We start from the raw sequence: 24,156 nt of genomic DNA, 5'->3' as shown, positions 1-24,156 counted from the left end.
TGAAAAGGTACTAGTCAGCCAAGTCCTGGATAAACAGTTAAGGCTCGGTTGAAATAGTTCTCAAAACAGTTAAATGACAATCAGAAATAACAGCCAAATGATATCAATGTACACAGTAACAGGTAATAAATGAATGGATTTCTCAAGAAGGCTATTAGATGCTATAAATATTACTACTGCTAAAGGGGGACCCTAGGCCGGCTTATTATACCCTTACCCTAGGTTCACACCTATGCATTTAACATAGTTTCCTATAGTACACGGTTAAATCTATGTATGTTTTGTGGCCGGTGCATTTTTGGAAAGGGTCGGGGACTTTTTCCATGTTTTGCATGTAATAGACTACAATGGAATCGCACTATAAACTCAAGTGTTATGTTTGTGATGTGATTTTTGATGTTTTGCATTTTTAATTTTTCTGTTTAAAACACTGTATATAGCTGGTTGCTAAGGAGGGGTCTGGGAAGCTGGCCACTGCTTCCTTAAAGGGGAGTTCCAGCCTTTTTTAATGTTTATTAAAAGACAACAGCTACAAAAATAGACAGTTACCTGCTCCACGGTTCCAGCGACGCACCGGCCGGGGCTCAGCTCCTCTCCCCCCTCTCCGGCCAGCGTCTTCATTCCAAGTGTGGGCACCCGGCCGTGACAGCTTTCGGCTTCACGGCCGGGCACCCACTGCGCATGCGTGAGCATCACTGCGCATGCGCGAGCGGCGCTGCGCCGTCCGATTGGACAGGCGATCGCCTACAGGGAGGGGCTGCAGTAAGGCGATTAAGATATTCGCCTTACCAGCCCCTCGGCGGAAAGAGGAAGTGGGACAGGAAGTACCACTTCCCCTTGAAGCCCCCACTCCCCCCCCCAAAAAATGGGATGGAGTGGATTAAGCGGAAGTTCCATTTTTGGGTGGAACTCCGCTTTAACAACCGATGAGTCATCAGATGTCATCAACGGCATGGGATCCCCCCCCCCAGGTCCATACCAGGCCCTTTGGGTCTAGTATGGATTCGGAGGGGACACCCTCCCCGCGCCAATTTCTTTTTGTTTTAAATGGCGTCGGGTCCCCCCCAAAATCCATACCAGACCCTTATCCGAGCATGCAGCCCGGCAGGTAAGAAAATGGAGGGGATAAGAGAGCACCCCCCTCCTGAACCATACCAGGCTTGCCCTCAACATGGGGGGGATAGGTGCTTTGGGGGGGCTCTAACCCAAGCTTTGGACTGGGTCATCCTATCCTGGGTAAAACTAGGCAACACATTCTCCTATCACAGGCTTACTTGATTTATAAAGAAAACTTTCCTTATATCTACCTATTGATTAGGTGCAGATGGCAAGAAATTCAGCCAAAAAAATGCAATACATTTGCAAACAAAGGTCAAAAGTGATTTCTCTATTTTTGCTTGTTCAATATGGGTGTAAAATGTCCGCAGTGAGTATGGACACCCTTGCAGTTAGGTTTAGGCTACTTTGGGGTAATGCTAAAATGACCTGTGTAAGCTTCTAAATTAGAGCACCCTTCAGTGATATATCTGACTGGTAAGGCTGGTAAAATGTAATATTCATTTGTGCATGTCACAAACAGGTTACTTGCTTTAAATTGCTTTCATGAAATGCACTGGCTAAGTGCTTAATAGTTTATGACAATCTATTTATTTCAGCCAAAAAGCAATCCTATATCACAGGAAAAGAAAACGAATCATAAAGCTGAACATTTTATTTGATACATGGTTAGCTGTTCTGGAATTTAACAGAGGGACTTTATGAGAATATTTAATATGGCATCTGCTTATTGTTATGTTTCACAAATGCCTGTACAAAGAGTAACTCCATAAAGCTGACAGGATGATATATGCTCTGTTTGTAACTGTAAAAGCTTTGAATGCAAATGGAGTTTTCTAGTACTAAAAAAATAAAAAAATAATTAGACTTCTGACCTGTAAGTATAATAATACAAAGGGGTCTAGATCTAAACATTTTCACCTAAAATTCACACAACTTTTTTGTCCGATTCTTACATTTTCCAAACTGAATCCTATTTGAAAATTGTGTGATTTTGCTAAAAGGTATGAAAATCTTGTTGAAAACATTTCTAAATAGTCTTCACCCATCTTTGTTTTCATCAAGATTATGAACTTTAATTATGGATTTCACTCACACTTTTGCTGCAGGTAAAGTTATTCACTGTGATTTAAAAGCACCAACACACCATTTCACACCAGGCGACATATTTAGGTTAAAGTGTTATTAAACCCACAACAGTAAAATCAGTCTGTGTATGCAGTAAATAATGCTTGTTATAGTCACTGTGAAATCTAAAGGGTTATTCCTGTGCATTGTGTAAAAAGGATGTTTGATCCTGTCTTCTGTGATCTTCCCCTTCTTCCACAGTCCCCAATCCATCTGCTGATAGTACAGAGCCATAGGAGGCACTCTGCACATGCTCATAATGCTGTGTATTCCTAGTATTCTGACTCCGATAGTTGTGAAGCGATTTATCCCTTGTGAGACCTCTATGCCTTACCTGTATAAGCAGATATAATCACTGAGGACAATCCTTATCAGATAGCTTGAACTCACCAATACCGACTCCATTCACAGAAGTGCTTTAATCCAAAACATCAGAATATATCAGATGACAAGTTACAGCAGATGAACAGGTTGTAGTATTGTGATGAGATCGATTTCGAACATGAAGCCAAAAAACTTCAAAAACGGTTTCAAGAACGAGGCTATAGCAATAAAAGTCTAAAAAAAAGCCCATCAGCGAGCTAGACTACAAAATCGCAGATCCCTCCTTCACGATTCTAAATCATCCAAAGAAGATCCAGGTATACGTCTAATCACTCGCTACTCGGGTCATCACCATAAAGTTCGCTCCATCTTGCAGAAATATTGGTGTTTGCTAATGAACGACAACACAGTATCCAAATACATTCAAAGTTACCCACAAATCACTTTAAAAAAATCACGTTCTCTGAGAGATCGTCTGGTTCATAGCCATTACTGCCCCAAAACTTCATCCTCAAAAGGATCAAGGGGGACTAGACCCTGCCATAGTTGTCCTTTTTGTGGTTACATCCATTCTGCTACCACAATAGCGCTTCCAAAGGGACGTACCCACAAACCGGCCTTCTCGGTTACCTGCCAATCCCTAGGCATTGTATACCTCATGCAATGTGACTGCGGTGCTTTTTATGTGGGGAAAACCAAGCGCCCCTTTTATCATCGGATACGTGATCATGTTGCTCTCATTTCGAAAAAAAGAATGGAGACCCCCCATCAGCCGCCATTTTTGGTATCTATCACCAATTTAATGGTCGCAAGATGAAGTTTACAGCTCTCGAACATATCCCACCAGGTGAAAGAGGGGGGGATTATGATAAGATCCTACTCCAAAAAGAGGCAAAATGGATACATTGTTTATCTGCATTAGTTCCCCCTGGCTTAGATGAAGCTTTCAGTTTCAAACCGTTTTTATAATTTCCGACATCACCATTTTTATTGCATTCCTTATTTATTCATTTTTTGTTAAGTTTAATTGTTTTTGTTCCTTCTTTTTTTCCTTTTTCCTCTCTAAACTCCTTTTCTAAAACGTGTATTCAATGTATTGATGCTGTTACTCTATAGATTCAATCCACTGAAATTCTATTATCATGTGCCTTTTGTGTTAATGTTAACCCATTGATCTATGTAACAAAAAACTGTTGTTCATCCTTGCACAAACCTGGCGCGGCTTCCGTTCTTATATTTAGGTTGGATCTCAAACTATTTAGGGCACCTTCATTCATAGGTTGCCATTAAACTAAATTATCCCAATAGGTCACTTTCAGTGACCAGTAGATCTATAAATCATAATAAGTCCCATCTGTATTTATCTATTTCTTCTCTTTATACACAGATTTATTGATTTTTGGATCCCACTCCCGGTGGTTCTTGGCTGTTAGGATGGGACTGTACGGACATGTGGGGACCATGTGTAGCGAATTGGTTAACCAATTCCAGGCTTTTCGCTCATATTGGTCCCCTTTTTTCTTGACCATCTGACGTCCTCCCTCCCCTCCCTTTCTGAGATTTATTGTTTGGTTTCTCTTTTTCAGCACCCCTTTTTCCACGCTTTGGGTGCCTTTGCTCTGCATCCAGAACTAGTTGGTCTTTTTCCATCAGTTAAGATGGCCGCGACGCACCGCAGCGTTATTCACAGACCCATCCCATTGGTCTGTACGCCGGCGTGAATGATCCGTCCTCATTGGTGTGATGATGTATCACTAGGGGAGGAGTTCTTGTGACGCAACGGGTCACATGTCCGCATCGCGGCAAGCCGGCAACATATGTCTGACGTGGCCGCGATGGTGTATAAATAGCCGCAAACTTGTGTCTAAACAACACTGGACGCACCTAAGCCACTAGTTGGCTTCCTTGCCTGCAATCTAGGGGACATATATCTAGGATTGGGCAAACGTACAGGTAAATTCACTTCCCCCCAGGGGACACTGGTTACCCAGTTAAACTATTTAATACCTTTGTTCATCTCTGTATGGAAAATATTTATTTTATTTTATTTTTCTGTTTATAGATACCAGCCCGATATATCTCCTTTAGACCTTCACTAGCTGTGTGTTTTGGATGCTTTTGAACTAATTGCTCTGGGCAACTTTCCGCAGCTCCCTCTAACCAGAGGTTTCTCTTTGTGGCTAATTTCATTGGTTCTATTTGAACTATTTGATACCAACAAGGTACATAATGAATAATAATTTTGTAATTGTTTTTTGTTTTTTTGCCTGTTTGTTTCAATTTGGCGCTTTTGCCAAACAATTATATTGTACTATTTTTCTATTTAGGCTCTTTGATACACTACGGCCCCGTTCTTTCAGCCTTTCGGTGCCCCCGAGAATTCTGGTTTCCATCACTCAGCAACTATCTGTGTGTTGTTTTTCTACTTTATTTCCTCTTCGTATAAAGGAAGTTCATTTATATATATTTTGGGTAAGTGTAGCCGGCGCCAACCTTTGTGCATATAGGTACTGAACAACATCATTTGTACTAATCCAAATCATGTATTTCCCATTTAAACTAATATAACACCATGCAGTTATCCCCTGCTTATATACTATTGTTTATTGTATGTATTTACCAAATCTAATTATTTTGTTTTCTTTGAGGTTTAGTATTGCCTGTCTAAAAGCTCCTGAGGAAGCTCTCTGTAGAGCAAAACATGTCGAGCAAGTACAAAAGTCAATGCTAAAAACTGGTCTTCCTTCTAGGAGATCATCCATTTCCTCATTTCTATGATGTTTTTTTATATATATTTATTCAAAAATAAAATTATTTTCTATTTTTCTACATTCCTTTGTTGTCTATTAATTAATTAATTTTCTACTAGCACCATTTAATAGTCCCTGGGGTCCCTAGGTACCCTTCCTCCCTTTACTCATAGGTTGTAGTATTGTGCGGTCAAAAGATGATACTGTCTGTAGCTCACTTATGCAGAATACATGTGCCCTTGTTACATGTGATCTGTAAGCAGTCTCCATAGACAGGAATAATAAAGTCAGGAAGAAGGGGTGGAGCATTACACAGAAAGGAAGTGTGTAATAGATCAGACAAAAGAAATACAGAACTGTGCATTACCACAAAAAGGTCACTAGATGGCAGCATGTAAACTAAACATAACGTACATAGAAATGGTTGAGAAAAAATATGTATATATAACAAATCTATGCCCATTGGGCGGCACACCTAGAGAATTTTTTTTTTTAATGGGAGGATGCATGTGATTGGCACAGTGCAACGAGCATTATCCAGACAGAGGGTCAGGGGTCATACAGCCTTAGAGGACAGTCAGAGGAGAATTAAAACTCCTGCAAGCTTTAACCAATGCACTGATATAAGTCACAAGTCATATACTGCTGATGAGAAAGGGTATTTAGCAGTTGATATTTACAAAAATAATTGCATTCTCATGCTCTTTGTACTGTGGGAGACCAGATATACAGTAGTAGTAGAATGCAGGGTCCTGGGCTTAGTAACACTTTAAAGGGGTTGTAAAGGTAAAAAAAAATCCCTAAATAGCTTCCATTACCTTAGTGCAGTCCTCCTTCACTTACCTCATCCTTTCGATTTTGCTTTTAAATTTCCTTATTTCTTCTGAGAAATCCTCACTTCCTGTTCTTCTGTCTGTAACTACACACAGTAATGCGAGGCTTTCTCCCTGGTGTGGAGAAAGCCTCTTGAGGGGGGAGGGGGCGAGCAGGAGAGTCAGGATGCCCACTAACACACAGCTCCTTTCTCTATCTGCAAAGTAGAGAGTGTCCTGACTTGCCTGCTCGCCCCCTCCCCCCTCAAGAGGCTTTCTCCACACCAGGGAGTGTGTAGTTACAGACAGAAGAACAGGAAGTGAGGATTTCTCAGAAGAAATAAGGACATTTAAAAGCAAAATCGAAGGATGATGTAAGTGAAGGAGGACTGCACTAAGGTAAAGGAAGCTATTTAGGGAAAACATTTTTTACCTTTACAACCCCTTTAATAGAACATGGCTAGATGTTTACTAGTAATGCAATTGATTGACAGGCATCTCTATGAGCCCCATTGTACTGCTACAGCAGGTTTAGGACTATCAAAGTACTCCCAGACTTATGTTAAAGGAGAAGTTCACCTTTTTTTTTTTCTAAATTCAGCTTCCTTATGTACCAATATAGCATTAACATACTTTTTTTTTGCAAAAATATCAAAGCTTTTCATTAAATCTAAAGTCACGTACTTCACTTGTCCTCATCCATGTTTCCAAACATATCCATTGCTTTTGCCTTACTTCCTGGTCAGGCTTTAGGTCATAACACAGGAAGGAGTTGACCAGCTGACCTCATTAGCACACACCCTGCATCATCCACCCTCCTACCTACCAACCCATTCCCAGCTGCACGTTTTTTAAATGAAATGCAATCAATCTGTGATCACCCTTCTCACTAAATACACAATATACAATTAGATTGCATAGTGTATGGCCATCTTGATACAAGTACATAGGAGGGAGTGGACAGAAGCATGTTCAGTTCTTTGCATAGCGGAAATGTACATTCCCACGTGTGTTTTTCAGCGAGAGGGGGTTTGGAACATTTTCTCATCATCACACATAGGGCAGCCCATCCACCTGAATGGGCTCCCCTAAACACAACAATGGCCCCAAAAAAAAGTTTCTTTTTGAGCGGAGCGTGGTGCATTTTTTACTGGGATTATTGTCACAGCACATTTCTGAAATGCAAGAAACACACAAATGTGAAAGAAGCTTCATTGTTCTTGTGTTAACGCACCAATTTCACTTTCAGGCCCCATTCACATATAGTATAGTAGGAGCTAGGAATGAGTCGAACACCCCCCGGTTTGGTTCGCACCAAAACATGCGAATAGGCAAAAATGTTGTTTGAATACGCGAACACCGTTAAAGTCTATGGGACACAAACATGAAAAATCAAAAGTGCTAATTTTAAAGGTTAATATGCAAGTTATTGTCATAAAAAGTGTTTGGGGACCTGGGTTTTGCTCCAGGGGACATGTATCAATGCAAAAAAAAGTTTTAAAAACTACTGTTTTTTCGGGAGCAGTGATTTTAATAATGCTTAAAGTGAAACAAAAAAGTGAAATATTCCTTTAAATTTTGTACCTGGGTGCTGTCTATAGTATGCCTGTAAATTAGCGCATGTTTCCCGTGTTTAGAACTGTCCCTGCACAAAATGTCATTTCTAAAGGAAAAAAAGTCATTTAAAACTACTCGCGGCTATTCATAAATTGTCGGGACCCGGCAATACAAATCAAAGTCATTGAACCCCGAACCAAAAAAAAATGGCACGGAGTTCCCCCTAAAAATCCATACCAAACCTGAAGGTCTGGTATGGATTTTAAGGGGAGCCCCACACCAAAATAAAAAAAAAATGGTGTGGGGTCCCCCCAAAAATCCCTACCAGACCCTTATCCGAGCACGCAACCTGGCAGGCTGCAGGAAAAGAGGGGGGGATGAGAGACTGCCCCCCCTGAACCGTACCAGGCCACATGCCCTCAACATGGGGAGGATGTCCCCATGTTGAAGGGGACAAGGGCCTCATCCCCACAACCCTTGCCCGGTGGTTGTGGGGGTCTGAGGGCGGGGGCTTATGGGAATCTGGAAGCCCCCTTTAACAAAGGGGACCCCCAGATCCTGCCCGCCCATGTAAATTAGTAAGGGGTACATTGTATAAAAAATGAAAAATAAATTCCAGCAATGTAATCCAGTCTCTTCATGTCCAGCGATGTAATCCCATCTCTTGCGTAATTAAAAAGACGGGGGTTACCCAATGACGGGTGACCCTGACCCCTTTTACGCTCCATGGGGGATTCATTCCTTGCTGGAGACTGGAGCATCACTGGAGAATGGATCATCGTTGGACATCGAGAGACGGGATAACATCGCTGGACATGGAGAGGCAGTATTACATCACTGGACAGACACGAGAGACTGGATTACATTGCTGGATTTATTTTTTATTTTTTTATTTTTAATAAAGGACTTTTCTCCTTTCTCCTTTTCCCCTTAAACCGTCTCCTGTGATTTTTATCATTTTCACACTTTTTCTTTATGAAATGGTAGGGCTACAGTGTACCCATTACCAATTCACATTGGAGGAGCCAGGATCTGGGGGTCCCCTTTGTTAAATTTGATAATGATTATGAAAACGTACCTTAAAATGAAACCCTCAAGCAGCACGCTGTCACCGCTGCAGAGGTTTACATCTTCACCCGGTTGCCAACCTACCAGACTGAAATTCACTGACACGACACTCAAAATTCTCTGGCACAACCAAGTTTTTACTGGCATTTCCCAAAAGTTACAAAATTACAGTTTTAAGTGCAAATTTCAGTACTTTAATCCATAGCTCCCAACTGTCCCTGATTTCAAGGGATTGTCCCTGATTTGGAGCAATGTCCCTCTGTCCCTCTTTCCTCCTCATTTTTGTCTGATCTATAATGATGTATATAAAATGCACTTTTTATCTATCAACAAGTGTTTTCCAGCACTAAACCTTTCATCTGATTTATAAATTGCTGCATTTGTAAATTCCAATCGCCAACATAAAGGAATAGTAATGGTAAAAAAAAAAGCACTTGTGGGCTTAACCAATCGTGTTTTTTTGTACAAATTCTCCTTTAAGGGGGCGTGGCAGGGGGTGTGTCTTATGCCTACATACTTTTGCTGATAGGTGTCCCTCACTCCCATCTCAAAAAGTTGGGAGGTATGCAGCTACAAACAAGTACAACATGCAATTAGCAATGTGGTTTAACTACTTATTCACAGCCGCCGGCCATCTGCATCGGCTTTTTGCGCTGCGGGCGTGCCCCCTATAGCCCTAAAAGCGGCCAACATACACCTATGCCGATTCGTGCAGGAGAGCCAACCTGACGCCGTATAATGATGGCGGCTGGTGGGCAACTAGTTAAAGTAAAACTTTAGCCAAAACTTTTTTTCTTTTTTATATTGGATGGAACAAGGAAGGGTTATAATCCCTTTCATATTTCCCTTCACTTCCTGTTTCATAGCCAAAACAGGAAGTTAGAGGAAATCCCTGCAAATTCAGGGACTATCTTGCCCCCGGGTCACCAGAACTAGAGTTTCCATTACAAGATTTTTCCTTCTATTACTTTTCTGGGGACTATCCAATATTTGGGATTTTATTTCACTTTCAATGATAATAGTAATCAGGACAAATAGGCTCAATCTCCTTAACAGGAGCACAGATAGCAATAATAACTGTCAAGTGCTCTAATCCCTCTCCTCTCTATCCAAAATTAAAGAAAGGGTTTTGCCTTTAGTTAAACTTTAAGTTAAAAAAACGTTAGAGTTTATAACCACTTTACTTGAATTGTGTTTTTATGTTTATAAAGGATCAGCAGAAATGAACAGGCTCTAGTTGTAGGTGAAAGAAGTCTCTAACAGTATAATGTAAACTTACTGACTACCTAGGCTGCTGTAATCAGAGTTCGCCGCTAGAGGGCGTCTCGATATTACTGACATCATTAACATTCCAATTTCGTTTTAATTCAAGGATTTTGGTATACGAGCGCCACCTATAGGACATGGAAACACGCGTGGAGCCTTTGACAGGGACGTTCGTCCATAACACAGTACGAACCAGTAAAGCCCCGCCTCTCCGCCACGTCATCCACCAGGAAAGCGTGCTGTGCGTTCTTACGCTTGGAATGTAGCCTGCTATTGCAGGAAGCAATACGCTGAAGTTTGACGTCGCTTCTTACCAATCACAAAAGAGGTTGTGAAGTTATTTAGCCAATAGGAAGGGGTTTATCATTCCTCGGGCTCTACTATTGGTGTGGGACTTTTTGTATGGCTCCCTCCAATAGGGGTGTGTGTTACTCCCAGTGAGTTGTTCATGCCGAGGCAGCCGGCTGGTGGAGGGTCGTTGTCATGAAGATTGTAATGTGTGTAGTGTCCCTGTGTGTCCCCAGCTCTTCTGTCTTCAACTAGCGACCGGTGAGAGCCCGTCTACCTTCTCCAATACACAGCCCGGCCATTATTACTACAAGTCTACTGACAGCTGTTACATCACAGGGCGGATGGGGCTGTGCTGGATCCCTCATACTTACCCACTGCACAGCCCATAGGAGGTGTATTATGACTGCTGTCACTACACAGCGCATAGGCGATGTATGATGACTGCTGTCAATACACAGCCCATAGGAGGTGTATGATGACTGCTGTCACTGCACAGCCACAGGATCCCTCATACTTCCCCCCATAGGAGGTGTATGAGGACTGCTGTCACTGCACAGCCACAGGATCCCTCATACTTCCCCCCATAGGAGGTGTATGAGGACTGCTGTCACTACACAGCGCATAGGCGATGTATGATGACTGCTGTCACTGCACAGCCACAGGATCCCTCATACTTCCCCCCATAGGAGGTGTATGAGGACTGCTGTCACTGCACAGCCACAGGATCCCTCATACTTCCCCCCATAGGAGGTGTATGATGACTGCTGTCACTGCACAGCCACAGGATCCCTCATACTTCCCCCCATAGGAGGTGTATGAGGACTGCTGTCACTACACAGCGCATAGGCGATGTATGATGACTGCTGTCACTGCACAGCCACAGGATCCCTCATACTTCCCCCCATAGGAGGTGTATGAGGACTGCTGTCACTGCACAGCCACAGGATCCCTCATACTTCCCCCCATAGGAGGTGTATGATGACTGCTGTCACTGCACAGCCACAGGATCCCTCATACTTCCCCCCATAGGAGGTGTATGAGGACTGCTGTCACTACACAGCGCATAGGCGATGTATGATGACTGCTGTCACTACACAGCGCATAGGCGATGTATGATGACTGCTGTCAATACACAGCCCATAGGAGGTGTATGATGACTGCTGTCACTGCACAGCCACAGGATCCCTCATACTTCCCCCCATAGGAGGTGTATGAGGACTGCTGTCACTGCACAGCCACAGGATCCCTCATACTTCCCCCCATAGGAGGTGTATGAGGACTGCTGTCACTACACAGCGCATAGGCGATGTATGATGACTGCTGTCACTGCACAGCCACAGGATCCCTCATACTTCCCCCCATAGGAGGTGTATGAGGACTGCTGTCACTGCACAGCCACAGGATCCCTCATACTTCCCCCCATAGGAGGTGTACGATGACTGCTGTCACTGCACAGCCCATAGGAGGTGTATGATGACTGCTGTCACTGCACAGCCACAGGATCCCTCATACTTCCCCCCATAGGAGGTGTATGAGGACTGCTGTCACTACACAGCGCATAGGCGATGTATGATGACTGCTGTCAATACACAGCCCATAGGAGGTGTATGATGACTGCTGTCACTGCACAGCTCATAGGAGATTTATGATGACTGCTGTCACTGCACAGCCCATAGGAGGTGTATGATGACTGCTGTCACTGCACAGCTCATAGGAGATTTATGATGACTGCTGTCACTGCACAGCCCATAGGAGGTGTATGATGACTGCTGTCACTGCACAGCCCATAGGAGGTGTATGATGACTGCTGTCACTGCACAGCTCATAGGAGATTTATGATGACTGCTGTCACTGCACAGCCCATAGGAGGTGTATGATGACTGCTGTCACTGCACAGCCCATAGGAGGTGTATGATGACTGCTGTCACTGCACAGCCCATAGGAGGTGTATGATGACTGCTGTCACTGCACAGCTCATAGGAGATTTATGATGACTGCTGTCACTGCACAGCCCATAGGAGGTGTATGATGACTGCTGTCACTGCACAGCTCATAGGAGATTTATGATGACTGCTGTCACTGCACAGCTCATAGGAGGTGTATGATGACTGCTGTCACTGCACAGCCCATAGGAGGTGTATGATGATAGCTGTCACTGCACAGCCCATAGGAGGTGTATGATGACTGCTGTCACTGCACAGCCCATAGGAGGTGTATGATGACTGCTGTCACTGCACAGCCACTGGATCCCTCATACTTCCCCCATAGGAGGTGTATGCTGACTGCTGTCACTGCACAGCCACTGGATCCCTCATACTTCCCCCATAGGAGGTGTATGCTGACTGCTGTCACTGCACAGCCCACAGGAGGTGTATGCTGACTGCTGTCACTGCACAGCCACTGGATCCCTCATACTTCCCCCATAGGAGGTGTATGATGACTGCTGTCACTGCACAGCCCATAGGAGGTGTATGATGACTGCTGTCACTGCACAGCTCATAGGAGATTTATGATGACTGCTGTCACTGCACAGCTCATAGGAGGTGTATGATGACTGCTGTCACTGCACAGCCCATAGGAGGTGTATGATGATTGCTGTCACTGCACAGCCCATAGGAGGTGTATGATGACTGCTGTCACTGCACAGCCCATAGGAGGTGTATGATGACTGCTGTCACTGCACAGCCACTGGATCCCTCATACTTCCCCCATAGGAGGTGTATGATGACTGCTGTCACTGCACAGCCACTGGATCCCTCATACTTCCCCCATAGGAGGTGTATGCTGACTGCTGTCACTGCACAGCCACTGGATCCCTCATACTTCCCCCATAGGAGGTGTATGCTGACTGCTGTCACTGCACAGCCCACAGGAGGTGTATGCTGACTGCTGTCACTGCACAGCCCACAGGAGGTGTATGCTGACTGCTGTCACTGCACAGCCACTGGATCCCTCATACTTCCCCCATAGGAGATGTATGATGACTGCTGTCACTGCACAGCCCATAGGAGGTGTATGATGACTGCTGTCACTGCACAGCCCATAGGAGGTGTATGATGACTAAGGATGAGCTCTGGCGTGTTCGCATAGAACACCTGCATAGCCTGCCAGGAAGTGAGCACGGCGCTGTGCTAATCACAGCCAGGGGGACATTGTCCCGATGCTCGGCTGCAGGGATCGTGAAATGTCTCCCTGGCTCTTATTAGTGCAGCGCCGTGCACACTTCCTGGCGGGCTCTGCACGTGTTCTATGCGAACAAGCCAGAGCTCATCCTTAATGATGACTGCTGTCACTGCACAGCCACAGGATCACTCATACTTCCCCCCCCATAGGAGGTGTATGATGACTGCTGTCACTGCACAGCCACAGGATCACTCATACTTCCCCCCCCATAGGAGGTGTATGATGACTGCTGTCACTGCACAGCGCATAGGCGATGTATGATGACTGCTGTCACTGCACAGCCCATAGGAGATTTATGATGACTGCTGTCACTGCACAGCCACAGGATCCCTCATACTTCCCCCATAGGAGGTGTATGATGACTGCTGTCCCTGCACAGCGCATAGGCGATGTATGATGACTGCTGTCACTGCACAGCCCATAGGAGATTTATGATGACTGCTGTCACTGCACAGCCACAGGATCCCTCATACTTCCCCCATAGGAGGTGTATGATGACTGCTGTCCCTGCACAGCGCATAGGCGATGTATGATGACTGCTGTCACTGCACAGCCACAGGATCCCTCATACTTCCCCCATAGGAGGTGTATGATGACTGCTGTCACTGCACAGCCACATGATCCCTTATACTTCACCCATAGGAGGTGTATGATGACTGCTGTCACTGCACAGCCCATAGGATCCCTCATACTTCCCCATAGGAGGTGTATGATGACTGCTGTCACTGCACAGCCACAGGATGCCTCATACTCCTCCCATAGGAGGTGTATGATGACTGCTGTCACTGCACAGCCCATAGGAGATGTATGATGACTGCTGTCACTGTACAGCCCATAGGAGATGTATGATGACTGCTGTCACTGCACAGCCCATAGGAGGTGTATGATGACTAAGGATGAGCTCTGGCGTGTTCGCATAGAACACCTGCATAGCCTGCCAGGAAGTGAGCACGGCGCTGTGCTAATCACAGCCAGGGGGACATTGTCCCGATGCTCGGCTGCAGGGATCGTGAAATGTCTCCCTGGCTCTTATTAGTGCAGCGCCGTGCACACTTCCTGGCGGGCTCTGCACGTGTTCTATGCGAACAAGCCAGAGCTCATCCTTAATGATGACTGCTGTCACTGCACAGCCACAGGATCACTCATACTTCCCCCCCCCATAGGAGGTGTATGATGACTGCTGTCACTGCACAGCCACAGGATCACTCATACTTCCCCCCCCATAGGAGGTGTATGATGACTGCTGTCACTGCACAGCGCATAGGCGATGTATGATGACTGCTGTCACTGCACAGCCCATAGGAGATTTATGATGACTGCTGTCACTGCACAGCCACAGGATCCCTCATACTTCCCCCATAGGAGGTGTATGATGACTGCTGTCCCTGCACAGCGCATAGGCGATGTATGATGACTGCTGTCACTGCACAGCCCATAGGAGATTTATGATGACTGCTGTCACTGCACGGCCCATAGGAGGTGTATGATGACTGTTGTTACTGCACAGCCACAGGATCCCTCATACTTCCCCCATAGGAGGTGTATGATGACTGCTGTCACTGCACAGCCACATGATCCCTTATACTTCACCCATAGGAGGTGTATGATGACTGCTGTCACTGCACAGCCACAGGATGCCTCATACTCCTCCCATAGGCGATGTATGATGACTGCTGTCACTGCACAGCCCATAGGAGGTGTATGATGACTGCTTTCACTGCACAGCCACAGGATCCCTCATACTTCCCCCATAGGAGGTGTATGATGACTGCTGTCACTGCACAGCCCATAGGAGGTGTAGAATGACTGCTGTCACTGCACAGCCGCAGGATCCCTCATACTTCCCCCATAGGAGGTGTATGATGACTGCTGTCACTGCACAGCGCATAGGCAATGTATGATGACTGCTGTCACTGCACAGCCGCAGGATCCCTCATATTTCCCCATAGGAATTGTATGATTGTAAGCTCCTTGAGGGTAGGGACTGATGTGAATGTACAATGTATATGTAAAGTGCTGCATAAATTGACAGCACTATATAAGTTCCTGAAATAATAATATGATGACTGCTGTCACTGCACAGCCACAGGATCCCTCATACTTCCCCATAGGGGGTGTATGATTGTAAGCTCCTTGAAGGTAGGGACTGATGCGAATGTACAATGTAAATTGACGTTGCTATATAAGTACCTGAAATAATAATATGTTGACTGCTGTCACTGGACAGCCACAGGATCCCTCATACTTCGTTCATAGGGAAATAAAAGTGATCTCATGGCGAATACGCTGCTGTGACCACTTTTACCTGAAAGCCGAACGCCTGCAGTTTTGAAAAATACCGGGGTTATGACAGCTATCTGCTGCCATAACAACAGTATTCAACATTAAAGTACCAACGTATAAAGACAGTGCACGGTCCTGTACATTATGAAAGCTGCTTAATGTTTTTTATCATTTTTGTTTATTATTAATATATATTATTTTGTCTCTTTAGGGCCCCTTTGCAATCATGGAATTTTAAGAAGAAGTGACGTCTTCAGAGCGGGGGGGGAACTCCCCTCCCTCTGGCCCAACTGCCTCTCTTTTGTATTGGACTCATGGCAGGAACTTAAAAACTGAGAAATATAGAGCACAAATATATTTTTGTATAGTTGTTAAACAGCATTGGCTGGTTTACATTTGTATAAATATTTATTATATATATAATATAGTGCCAAATGAGTTTTGATGCTCTTTAATGAAGGAGACGGTGTTTTATTTTGACACCCGCAAATGAAGGAGTTTTGTTTTTTTGTCGTGTGGCTGATGTGTACTTTTGGAATTTGCAAATTTGCAATTATTTTCAGTAGTTTTTATTTTGAAGATTTTTTCCCCCAAAAATGGATTTGGCATGGCCAGAATGTACGACACGGTGCCGCTCCCTACAGCATGCTTTGGATGTGATTTCGGTAGTGACCCGAGGAAGCGGGAAACAAATTAAGGCTTTCCTTTGCTTTTACTGCTGCAATGCCACTACGTTAAGGGATGAATATGGGCGCAACGCTCTTCACATTACCGCATCATGTGGAAAGAAAGAAGCGCTGGATTGGTTGGTGTCAAAAGGGGTAGACTTGTCGGTCAAAGACAAAGAATCTGGGTGGACAGCATTGCACAGAAGTATCTTTTATGGGCATATCGATTGTGCATTGTCCCTCCTAAAGGTAATGTATTTTTCTTTTTTTTTTTACTTTTAAATAAGTGATATAAAGATTATTGGAAATTGTCTCTTGCTTTTTATTTGAAGGACATTTTAATTTGTAAATTTAGTATTACATACAGTATGTAATTATTAATACTACAAAGCAGAGGTCTCCAAACGTTCTAAAGAAAGGGCCAGTTTGCTGTCCTTTAGTCTTTAGGGGGCCCAGACTATGCACAGTGGGAGTAAACAATGCCCGATCTTTGGTATTAGGGTAGAAATATTTGGTGTCAGCGGGAGGAATAGTCCCATTTTTTTTTTGTCAGTGGAAGGAATTATGCCCCATCATTGGTGTCAGTGGAAGGAATTATGCCTCATCATTGGTGTCAGTGGAAGGAATTATGCCTCATCATTGGTGTCAGTGGAAGGAATAGTGCCCCATTGTTGGTGTCAGTGGCAGGAATTATGGCCCAATGTTGGTGTCAGTGGCAGGAATAGCGCCCCATTGTTGGTGTCAGTGGCAGGAATAATGGCCCAATGTTAGTGTCGGTAGGAATTATGGCCCAATGTTGGTGTCAGTGGCAGGAATTATGGCCCAATAGACAGCTATTGGACTGCCAGCATGGGGATGCATACAACACCTGTGCATCCCCATGCTGGTAAAACATGGCCCTGCATTAGGGATGGATCAAATAGCCCTATGTGAATGAGGTTTAACTCCAAACTTTCCAAAACTTGAAACAGTTGGTACAGCATTGGAGGCTGCCGTCATCTAATCTAGGGAGAGGGGCTGCTTTTAGAGTACCGGTAAGCATATTTCCCATGAGATTCGGGCAGTGACTTCCAACTGCTCTGTATTGGAGCCTTATTTCATGCGAAGTAACATATGGGGCTGACAGGTTTTAGTATACTTTGGTGAATAACATGCTGTGAATTGTCACGTCATCTGCTGTTTTGTGTACTTCCAGCATGGCAGTAATCCGCACATTCAGGATAAAGATGGATTTTCTCCCTTGGATCTTGTAATGAAAGACCGTCCTTCCTTTGTAATTTTTCAGAACAGCGGTAAGTGTATAATTTTTTTCTTCCTCCGAGACTTGTCAGCACTCCCATTTATTTCTCTTGTCAGTTACTGTTATGGTACTGAATAATGTGCATGATAGTGAAAAAATATCGAAACTATCATTACATATAAATATTGTGTTTTCTGTATTTATTTTCTTTGTTTCTATACTTCCCAACCCACAGTACATATGCGCTGCTTAAAGCCTGTTAAAGGGGTTGTAAACCCTTGTGTTTTTTAACCTTAATGCATTCATAACATGTTACAGCCCGAATATGGATACAATATGTAACATGTTATGAAAGGTAAATGTATCCTTTAAGCCCTGTACCGAATGTTGGGCAAAATCGTCCGGTACATCAGAAACCAGTTGACATTTGGAATCCGATCAGCGCTTGCAGCTAATGGCTATTAGCGCTGACCGGTGTTTTCTGCCTGGGGTTGAGGGACGGTTGGTCCCCCAGTCAGAACACAAAAGCAAAATTCAGCCCTGTTTCTGGGTTTCCTCACCTGAGCCTGTTCGTTCCCTCACCCTCTGGCCGGGGTCTCGACTCTTGATTGGATAGATTGATAGCAGTGCAGTCATTGACTCCTGCTGCTGTCAATCAAATCCAATGACACGGGGACGGGGCCCAATCCGGCATTCTGTGTCTATGGACACAAATGCTTAACTCAAGAAAGTGCTCGCACTGTAACCCCCAGGGAGAGTGCTTCTCCTAGGGCAGGGATATGCAATTAGCGGACCTCCAGATGTTGCAAAACTACAATTCCCATCATGCCTCTGCCTTTGGGTGTCATGCTTGTGGCTGTCAGAGTCTTGCTATGCCTCATGGGACTTGTAGTTCTGCAACAGCTGGAGGTCCGCTAATTGCATATCCCTGTCCTAGGGGGTTTTCCGATGCGGGGAGGATCCACGAGCACCGTTGGGGCACCCCAAAAGACGAGGATCAGGGCCTCTGCACAGTGGAGGTAAGTATTATATGTTTGTTATTTAAAAAAAAAAAAAACAAGGGTTTTTTTTTTTTTTTAACCCAAAACTGGGGGCTGAAACAGGGCTGAATTTTGCTTCTTGCTTTTGTGTTCTGACTGGGGGACCGACCGCTCCCCAACCCCCGCCAGAAAACACTGGTCAGCGCTAATAGCCATTAGCTGCAAGAGTTGATCGGATGCTGATCAGCTGATGGTTTTCCAACATGCTAGTTTTGACAGAAGCCGATCGTATGATGTACCGCCTTTTTTTTTCCCCTCTATTTGGTACAGGGCTAAAAGGATAAGTTTACCTTTCATAACATGTTACATATTACACCCATATTCGGGGTGTAACATGTTATGAATGCACCAGGGATCTTCTCTCTGTACAGAAGAAACAGAGCCGCGCCAAAAACCTTAAACAAATAAAATTATCAGGATACAATATAGGTCAAGTCCATAGATAATGATATTCCAGCATAAATCTCCAATGATAATACAGTTCATGCAAATATGAGGTCCAGGAAGTTCACACCACCAAAGTGACAGGTATTATGATAATAAAGTGATCCCTTCACCAAAGATGCAAGGCCGCTTACCAGAGGGCAAGCTTTCTATGCAGTCGGCTATTATGGACTCACAGGATTACAGGGGGAGACAGGTCCCAGGGAAACGCCAGGCATGATCTCAGGCTCATCCAATGTTATGAATGAAAAAAGAAGGTGCACCATAGCATAATTCCATATAAAATTTGGCATTTATTAAAAACGTAAGCGTACTTGCAAACATCAGTATAAAAACAGCATGTAAAACAAAAATGCCGGCCGGCAAACTCTAGGAGCCCTTCCTCCTTTGCGTGGTGCATCACTTCTCTCTCTGTCTGCTGCCCCAATTAAAAAAAGATGCAGCTCCACTCTCCGCCCACCCATTGTCAACATAATAACCACCTTCAGATGTTTGCAGCATAGCAGTTAAAATACACCTCCACTGCCTGCTGATTGGAGAGTGAAAGACCGACATTACACCATTAAAGTCATCCTTCTGGTCATTCTGCTTTTCTTTCCCTTTAGCCGATTCTCTATTGGTACAGAAAAACCTGACTGGCTTCCAATACAGGGAGTGCAGAATTATTAGGCAAGTTGTATTTTTGAGGATTAATTTTATTATTGAACAACAACCATGTTCTCAATGAACCCAAAAAACTCATTAATATCAAAGCTGAATATTTTTGGAAGTAGTTTTTAGTTTGTTTTTAGTTTTAGCTATTTTAGGGGGATAACTGTGTGTGCAGGTGACTATTACTGTGCATAATTATTAGGCAACTTAACAAAAAAAAAATATATACCCATTTCAATTATTTATTTTTACCAGTGAAACCAATATAACATCTCAACATTCACAAATATACATTTCTGACATTCAAAAACAAAACAAAAACAAATCAGTGACCAATATAGCCACCTTTCTTTGCATGGACACTCAAAAGCCTGCCATCCATGGATTCTGTCAGTGTTTTGATCTGTTCACCATCAAGATTGCGTGCAGCAGCAACCGCAGCCTCCCAGACACTGTTCAGAGAGGTGTACTGTTTTCTCTCCTTGTAAATCTCACATTTGATGATGGACCACAGGTTCTCAATGGGGTTCAGATCAGGTGAACAAGGAGGCCATGTCATTAGTTTTTCTTCTTTTATACCCTTTCTTGCCAGCCACGCTGTGGAGTACTTGGACGCGTGTGATGGAGCATTGTCCTGCATGAAAATTATGTTTTTCTTGAAGGATGCAGACTTCTTCCTGTACCACTGCTTGAAGAAGGTGTCTTCCAGAAACTGGCAGTAGGACTGGGAGTTGAGCTTGACTCCATCCTCAACCCGAAAAGGCCCCACAAGCTCATCTTTGATGATACCAGCCCAAACCAGTACTCCACCTCCACCTTGCTGGCGTCTGAGTCGGACTGGAGCTCTCTGCCTTTTACCAATCCAGCCACGGGCCCATCCATCTGGCCCATCAAGACTCACTCTCATTTCAGCAGTCCATAAAACCTTAGAAAAATCAGTCTTGAGATATTTCTTGGCCCAGTCTTGACGTTTCAGCTTGTGTGTCTTGTTCAGTGGTGGTCGTCTTTCAGCCTTTCTTACCTTGGCCATGTCTCTGAGTATTGCACACCTTGTGCTTTTGGGCACTCCAGTGATGTTGCAGCTCTGAAATATGGCCAAACTGGTGGCAAGTGGCATCTTGGCAGCTGCACGCTTGACTTTTCTCAGTTCATGGGCAGTTATTTTGCGCCTTGGTTTTTCCACACGCTTCTTGCGACCCTGTTGACTATTTTGAATGAAACGCTTGATTGTTCGATGACCACGCTTCAGAAGCTTTGCAATTTTAAGAGTGCTGCATCCCTCTGCAAGATATCTCACTATTTTTGACTTTTCTGAGCCTGTCAAGTCCTTCTTTTGACCCATTTTGCCAAAGGAAAGGAAGTTGCCTAATAATTATGCACACCTGATATAGGGTGTTGATGTCATTAGACCACACCCCTTCTCATTACAGAGATGCACATCACCTAATATGCTTAATTGGTAGTAGGCTTTCGAGCCTATACAGCTTGGAGTAAGACAACATGCATAAAGAGGATGATGTGGTCAAAATACTCCTTTGCCTAATAATTCTGCACTCCCTGTACTCACATCTTTTCCTACAGACTGAGTGCTTTTTGCATTGGAAATGACAGGAGGGAGACTGGGTACTAGGGTTGCATGTAAAGGAAAAACGTTATTAAGAAAGTCATGGGGATTGTATTTGGCAATTGCTTGTCGTCTCACTTTCCTATTGACTTTCTTGCTTCAAGCTTCTGAGGATGGCTAGATTCACACCGCTGCAATCAGATTTAGATCCAACCTTCAGTAGGATTATGTGTTGTTGCTTGGATATGGTTTGTATATTCTATGGGGGCAGAATCATGTAGGAATTAGACATGTGCATTCGTTTTCCTCCAAATGCATTTTCCTCCGAATTTCAGGTATTTTCGTTATTGTTTTTGAAAACGAACGCGCAGAATTTGAAAGATTTTTCGTTGCTACAACAGTTTGATATAAATAGGAGATTCGACATGACGCTGACAATAGCAATTTGTGTCTATCGAATCTGCAGTCGAATGTGCCTAATCTTAACTCTATTAGTCCAAGATTATTCTACATAGAGAGAAAAGATTTGACATTATAGAGACAGTGTTGGGGTAGACCATTCGACATGAACGACGGAGATTTGACAAAGCACGGAAAAACATACAAACTTTGAATCTGTCATTGAAGGCTTATGGGGCCAGATTCACAGAAGAGATACGACGGCGTTTCTCTGAAACGCCGTCGTATCTCTCAGAGTATCTATGCGACTGATTCATAGAACCAGTTACGCATAGATAGCCCTTAGATCCGACAGGTGAAATTGTTTTACACTGTCGGATCTTAGGATGCAGTACCTCGGCCGCCGCTGGGTGGAGTTCGTGTCGTATTCCAGCGTCGGGTATGCAAATTAGCAGTTACGGCGATCCACGAAGGTTTTTCCCGTCGTTACGTCGGCGCAAGTCTTAGTTTCACGTCGCAAAGTTAGGGCTGCTATTAACATGGTGTAAAATTACTCCACTATGTTAAAGTATGCCCGTCGTTCCCGCGTCGCTTTTGAAAAAAAATTTTCCGGCGTAAGTACGTTACACGCATTGCGATTCACAAACACGTCGCGCCGCCGTATTTCGCGCAAAGCACGTCGGGAAAATTGCGAACGGAGAATGCGCAGTACGTGTGGCGCGGGAGCGCGCCTAATTTAAATGGTACCCACCCCATTTGAATTGGGCGGGCTTGCGCCGGACGTGTTTACGATACACCGCTGCAAGTTTACAGGTAAGTGCTTTGTGGATCGGGCACTAACACTGTAAACTTGCGGCGGTGTAACGTAAACTGGTTACGTTACACGGCCGCAATTGTATGTGAATCTGGCCCATGGTGTCTGCCGAAAGTTCTAAGAATATTCGACAAGCAGCGATTGTACATTTCCGGTCAAATGCTCCGCCCATAGGCTATAGTAGAATTCTAATGTTGGTTGACTAGTAATAATAATTTATAAATATAATTATTATTAGTCATACAACATTAGAATTCTACTATAGCTTGTAGACGGAATGTACGATCGCTGCATCGTACAGTTTAGTTGTTTCGTCGAATCTTCTTAGATCATACGACAGACACCATAAGCCTTCAATGACAGATTCAACCTTAATTAATTCGGATTTTGGACGAATGCATTTTTTAACGAAACAAAATACATAAAAACAAATTTTGGGAGTAACTAAATTTAATTTTTCGGATGAAAAAGAAATTCCGAAACAAAATATTTCAGTGTGCACATGTCTAGTAGGAATAGCACCAAAGTACCACAGGACCCTTTTCGAAAAATTGCACTGCATTGATGTGAACAGGCACCATTGAAAACAATGTGATTTCCATTGTCATAAGATTCTGTGTGACTCAAGTCGCATTTAAAATCACACTAGTGTGAATGATTGAAGCAAGATCATTAGCATAACAGACAGGCAAGCAGTATTTTCAGGAGGCCAACAATGGCAGCTGCCATATTTCTCTAATGAAAGTTTTATTTTTGAAAACTAATATAATTTGAATGGATGTATAAATGCATTAAACTCTGGGTTTGATTGCACTTTAAATAGTTTAAGCTATTTCTTGCTCAGGAACAGGTGCACTTGCTGTCAGCGTTGTATAAATTGAACAGTATACAGTGCTTTTCAACTACAGTGGGATGTAGACATCCCATCCAAAACTGAGTTAGGCTGAGGACTGCTCCGCAGTTTAGAGAGAATTTGGGATTTTTTTTTTAATGAATACAAGGCTTTCACTCATTGGCTGCTCCTCCACCTCAGATTTAAAAAATACAAAACTTCCTCTGAATGGCTGAGAAATGCTCAGCCTGACTCAATTGTTTTATTTTTTCAGGCAGTCTCCATCCCGCTGTCATTACAGTGCTGTATACTGTAAGTAGCTGATGATACATTCAGTTTATACAGCTCTGATAGCAAGTGAATCTGTTAGTAAAGGAAAAACAAAAGGTTTATTTGGCTATATATGTGTGTATAATATATACAGGCGGTCCCCAGGTTACAAACAAGACTGTAGGGACTGTAGGTTTGTTGTTAAGTTGAATCCATTTGTAAGTCGGAACAGGTACATTTTTTAAGTGTAGCTCCAGCCAAAAAATCAATTTTAAACCTTTTTGGATAGCATAGGGAAGGGTTATCACCTCTGTAACGTTTGTTTTGCTGTCTGTGCCCCCTGTTTAGAAGATTTCACCTCATTTTCTGTCCCAATGACAATTGTATTTTGAACATTTTGGGTTGTTAGGGAAACAAGGATTGGTGATAAAGCATCAGTGGAGACACATTTTCCCCATAATAACTCTTACAGGAGAGAATTTCCCTTCCTGGGGTAGATTTCATCTCACTTGTTGT

At 43.8% G+C, this 24,156-nt stretch overlaps 1 protein-coding gene across 1 annotated transcript in view; it reads left to right on the top strand.

Annotated features, from left to right (window-relative positions):
* Nucleotides 1–10,365: 10,365 nt before the first annotated feature.
* The window catches only part of IBTK (inhibitor of Bruton tyrosine kinase), a 128,499-nt gene continuing 114,708 nt past the window's right edge, over nt 10,366–24,156 (top strand). Inside the window, exons 1-3 of the mRNA XM_040350013.1 lie at nt 10,366–10,510; nt 15,930–16,635; nt 17,582–17,678. Coding sequence (XP_040205947.1) covers nt 16,315–16,635; nt 17,582–17,678 — 418 coding nt within the window. The 5' untranslated portion in view covers nt 10,366–10,510; nt 15,930–16,314. The remainder of the gene's footprint in view (nt 10,511–15,929; nt 16,636–17,581; nt 17,679–24,156) is intronic.

This window comes from Rana temporaria, chromosome 4, assembly GCF_905171775.1.
Source record: "Rana temporaria chromosome 4, aRanTem1.1, whole genome shotgun sequence".
NCBI classification, from domain to species: Eukaryota; Metazoa; Chordata; class Amphibia; order Anura; family Ranidae; genus Rana; species Rana temporaria.
Note: the sequence above shows the minus strand (reverse complement) of the source record. Positions and strands in the feature narration are given on the sequence as shown.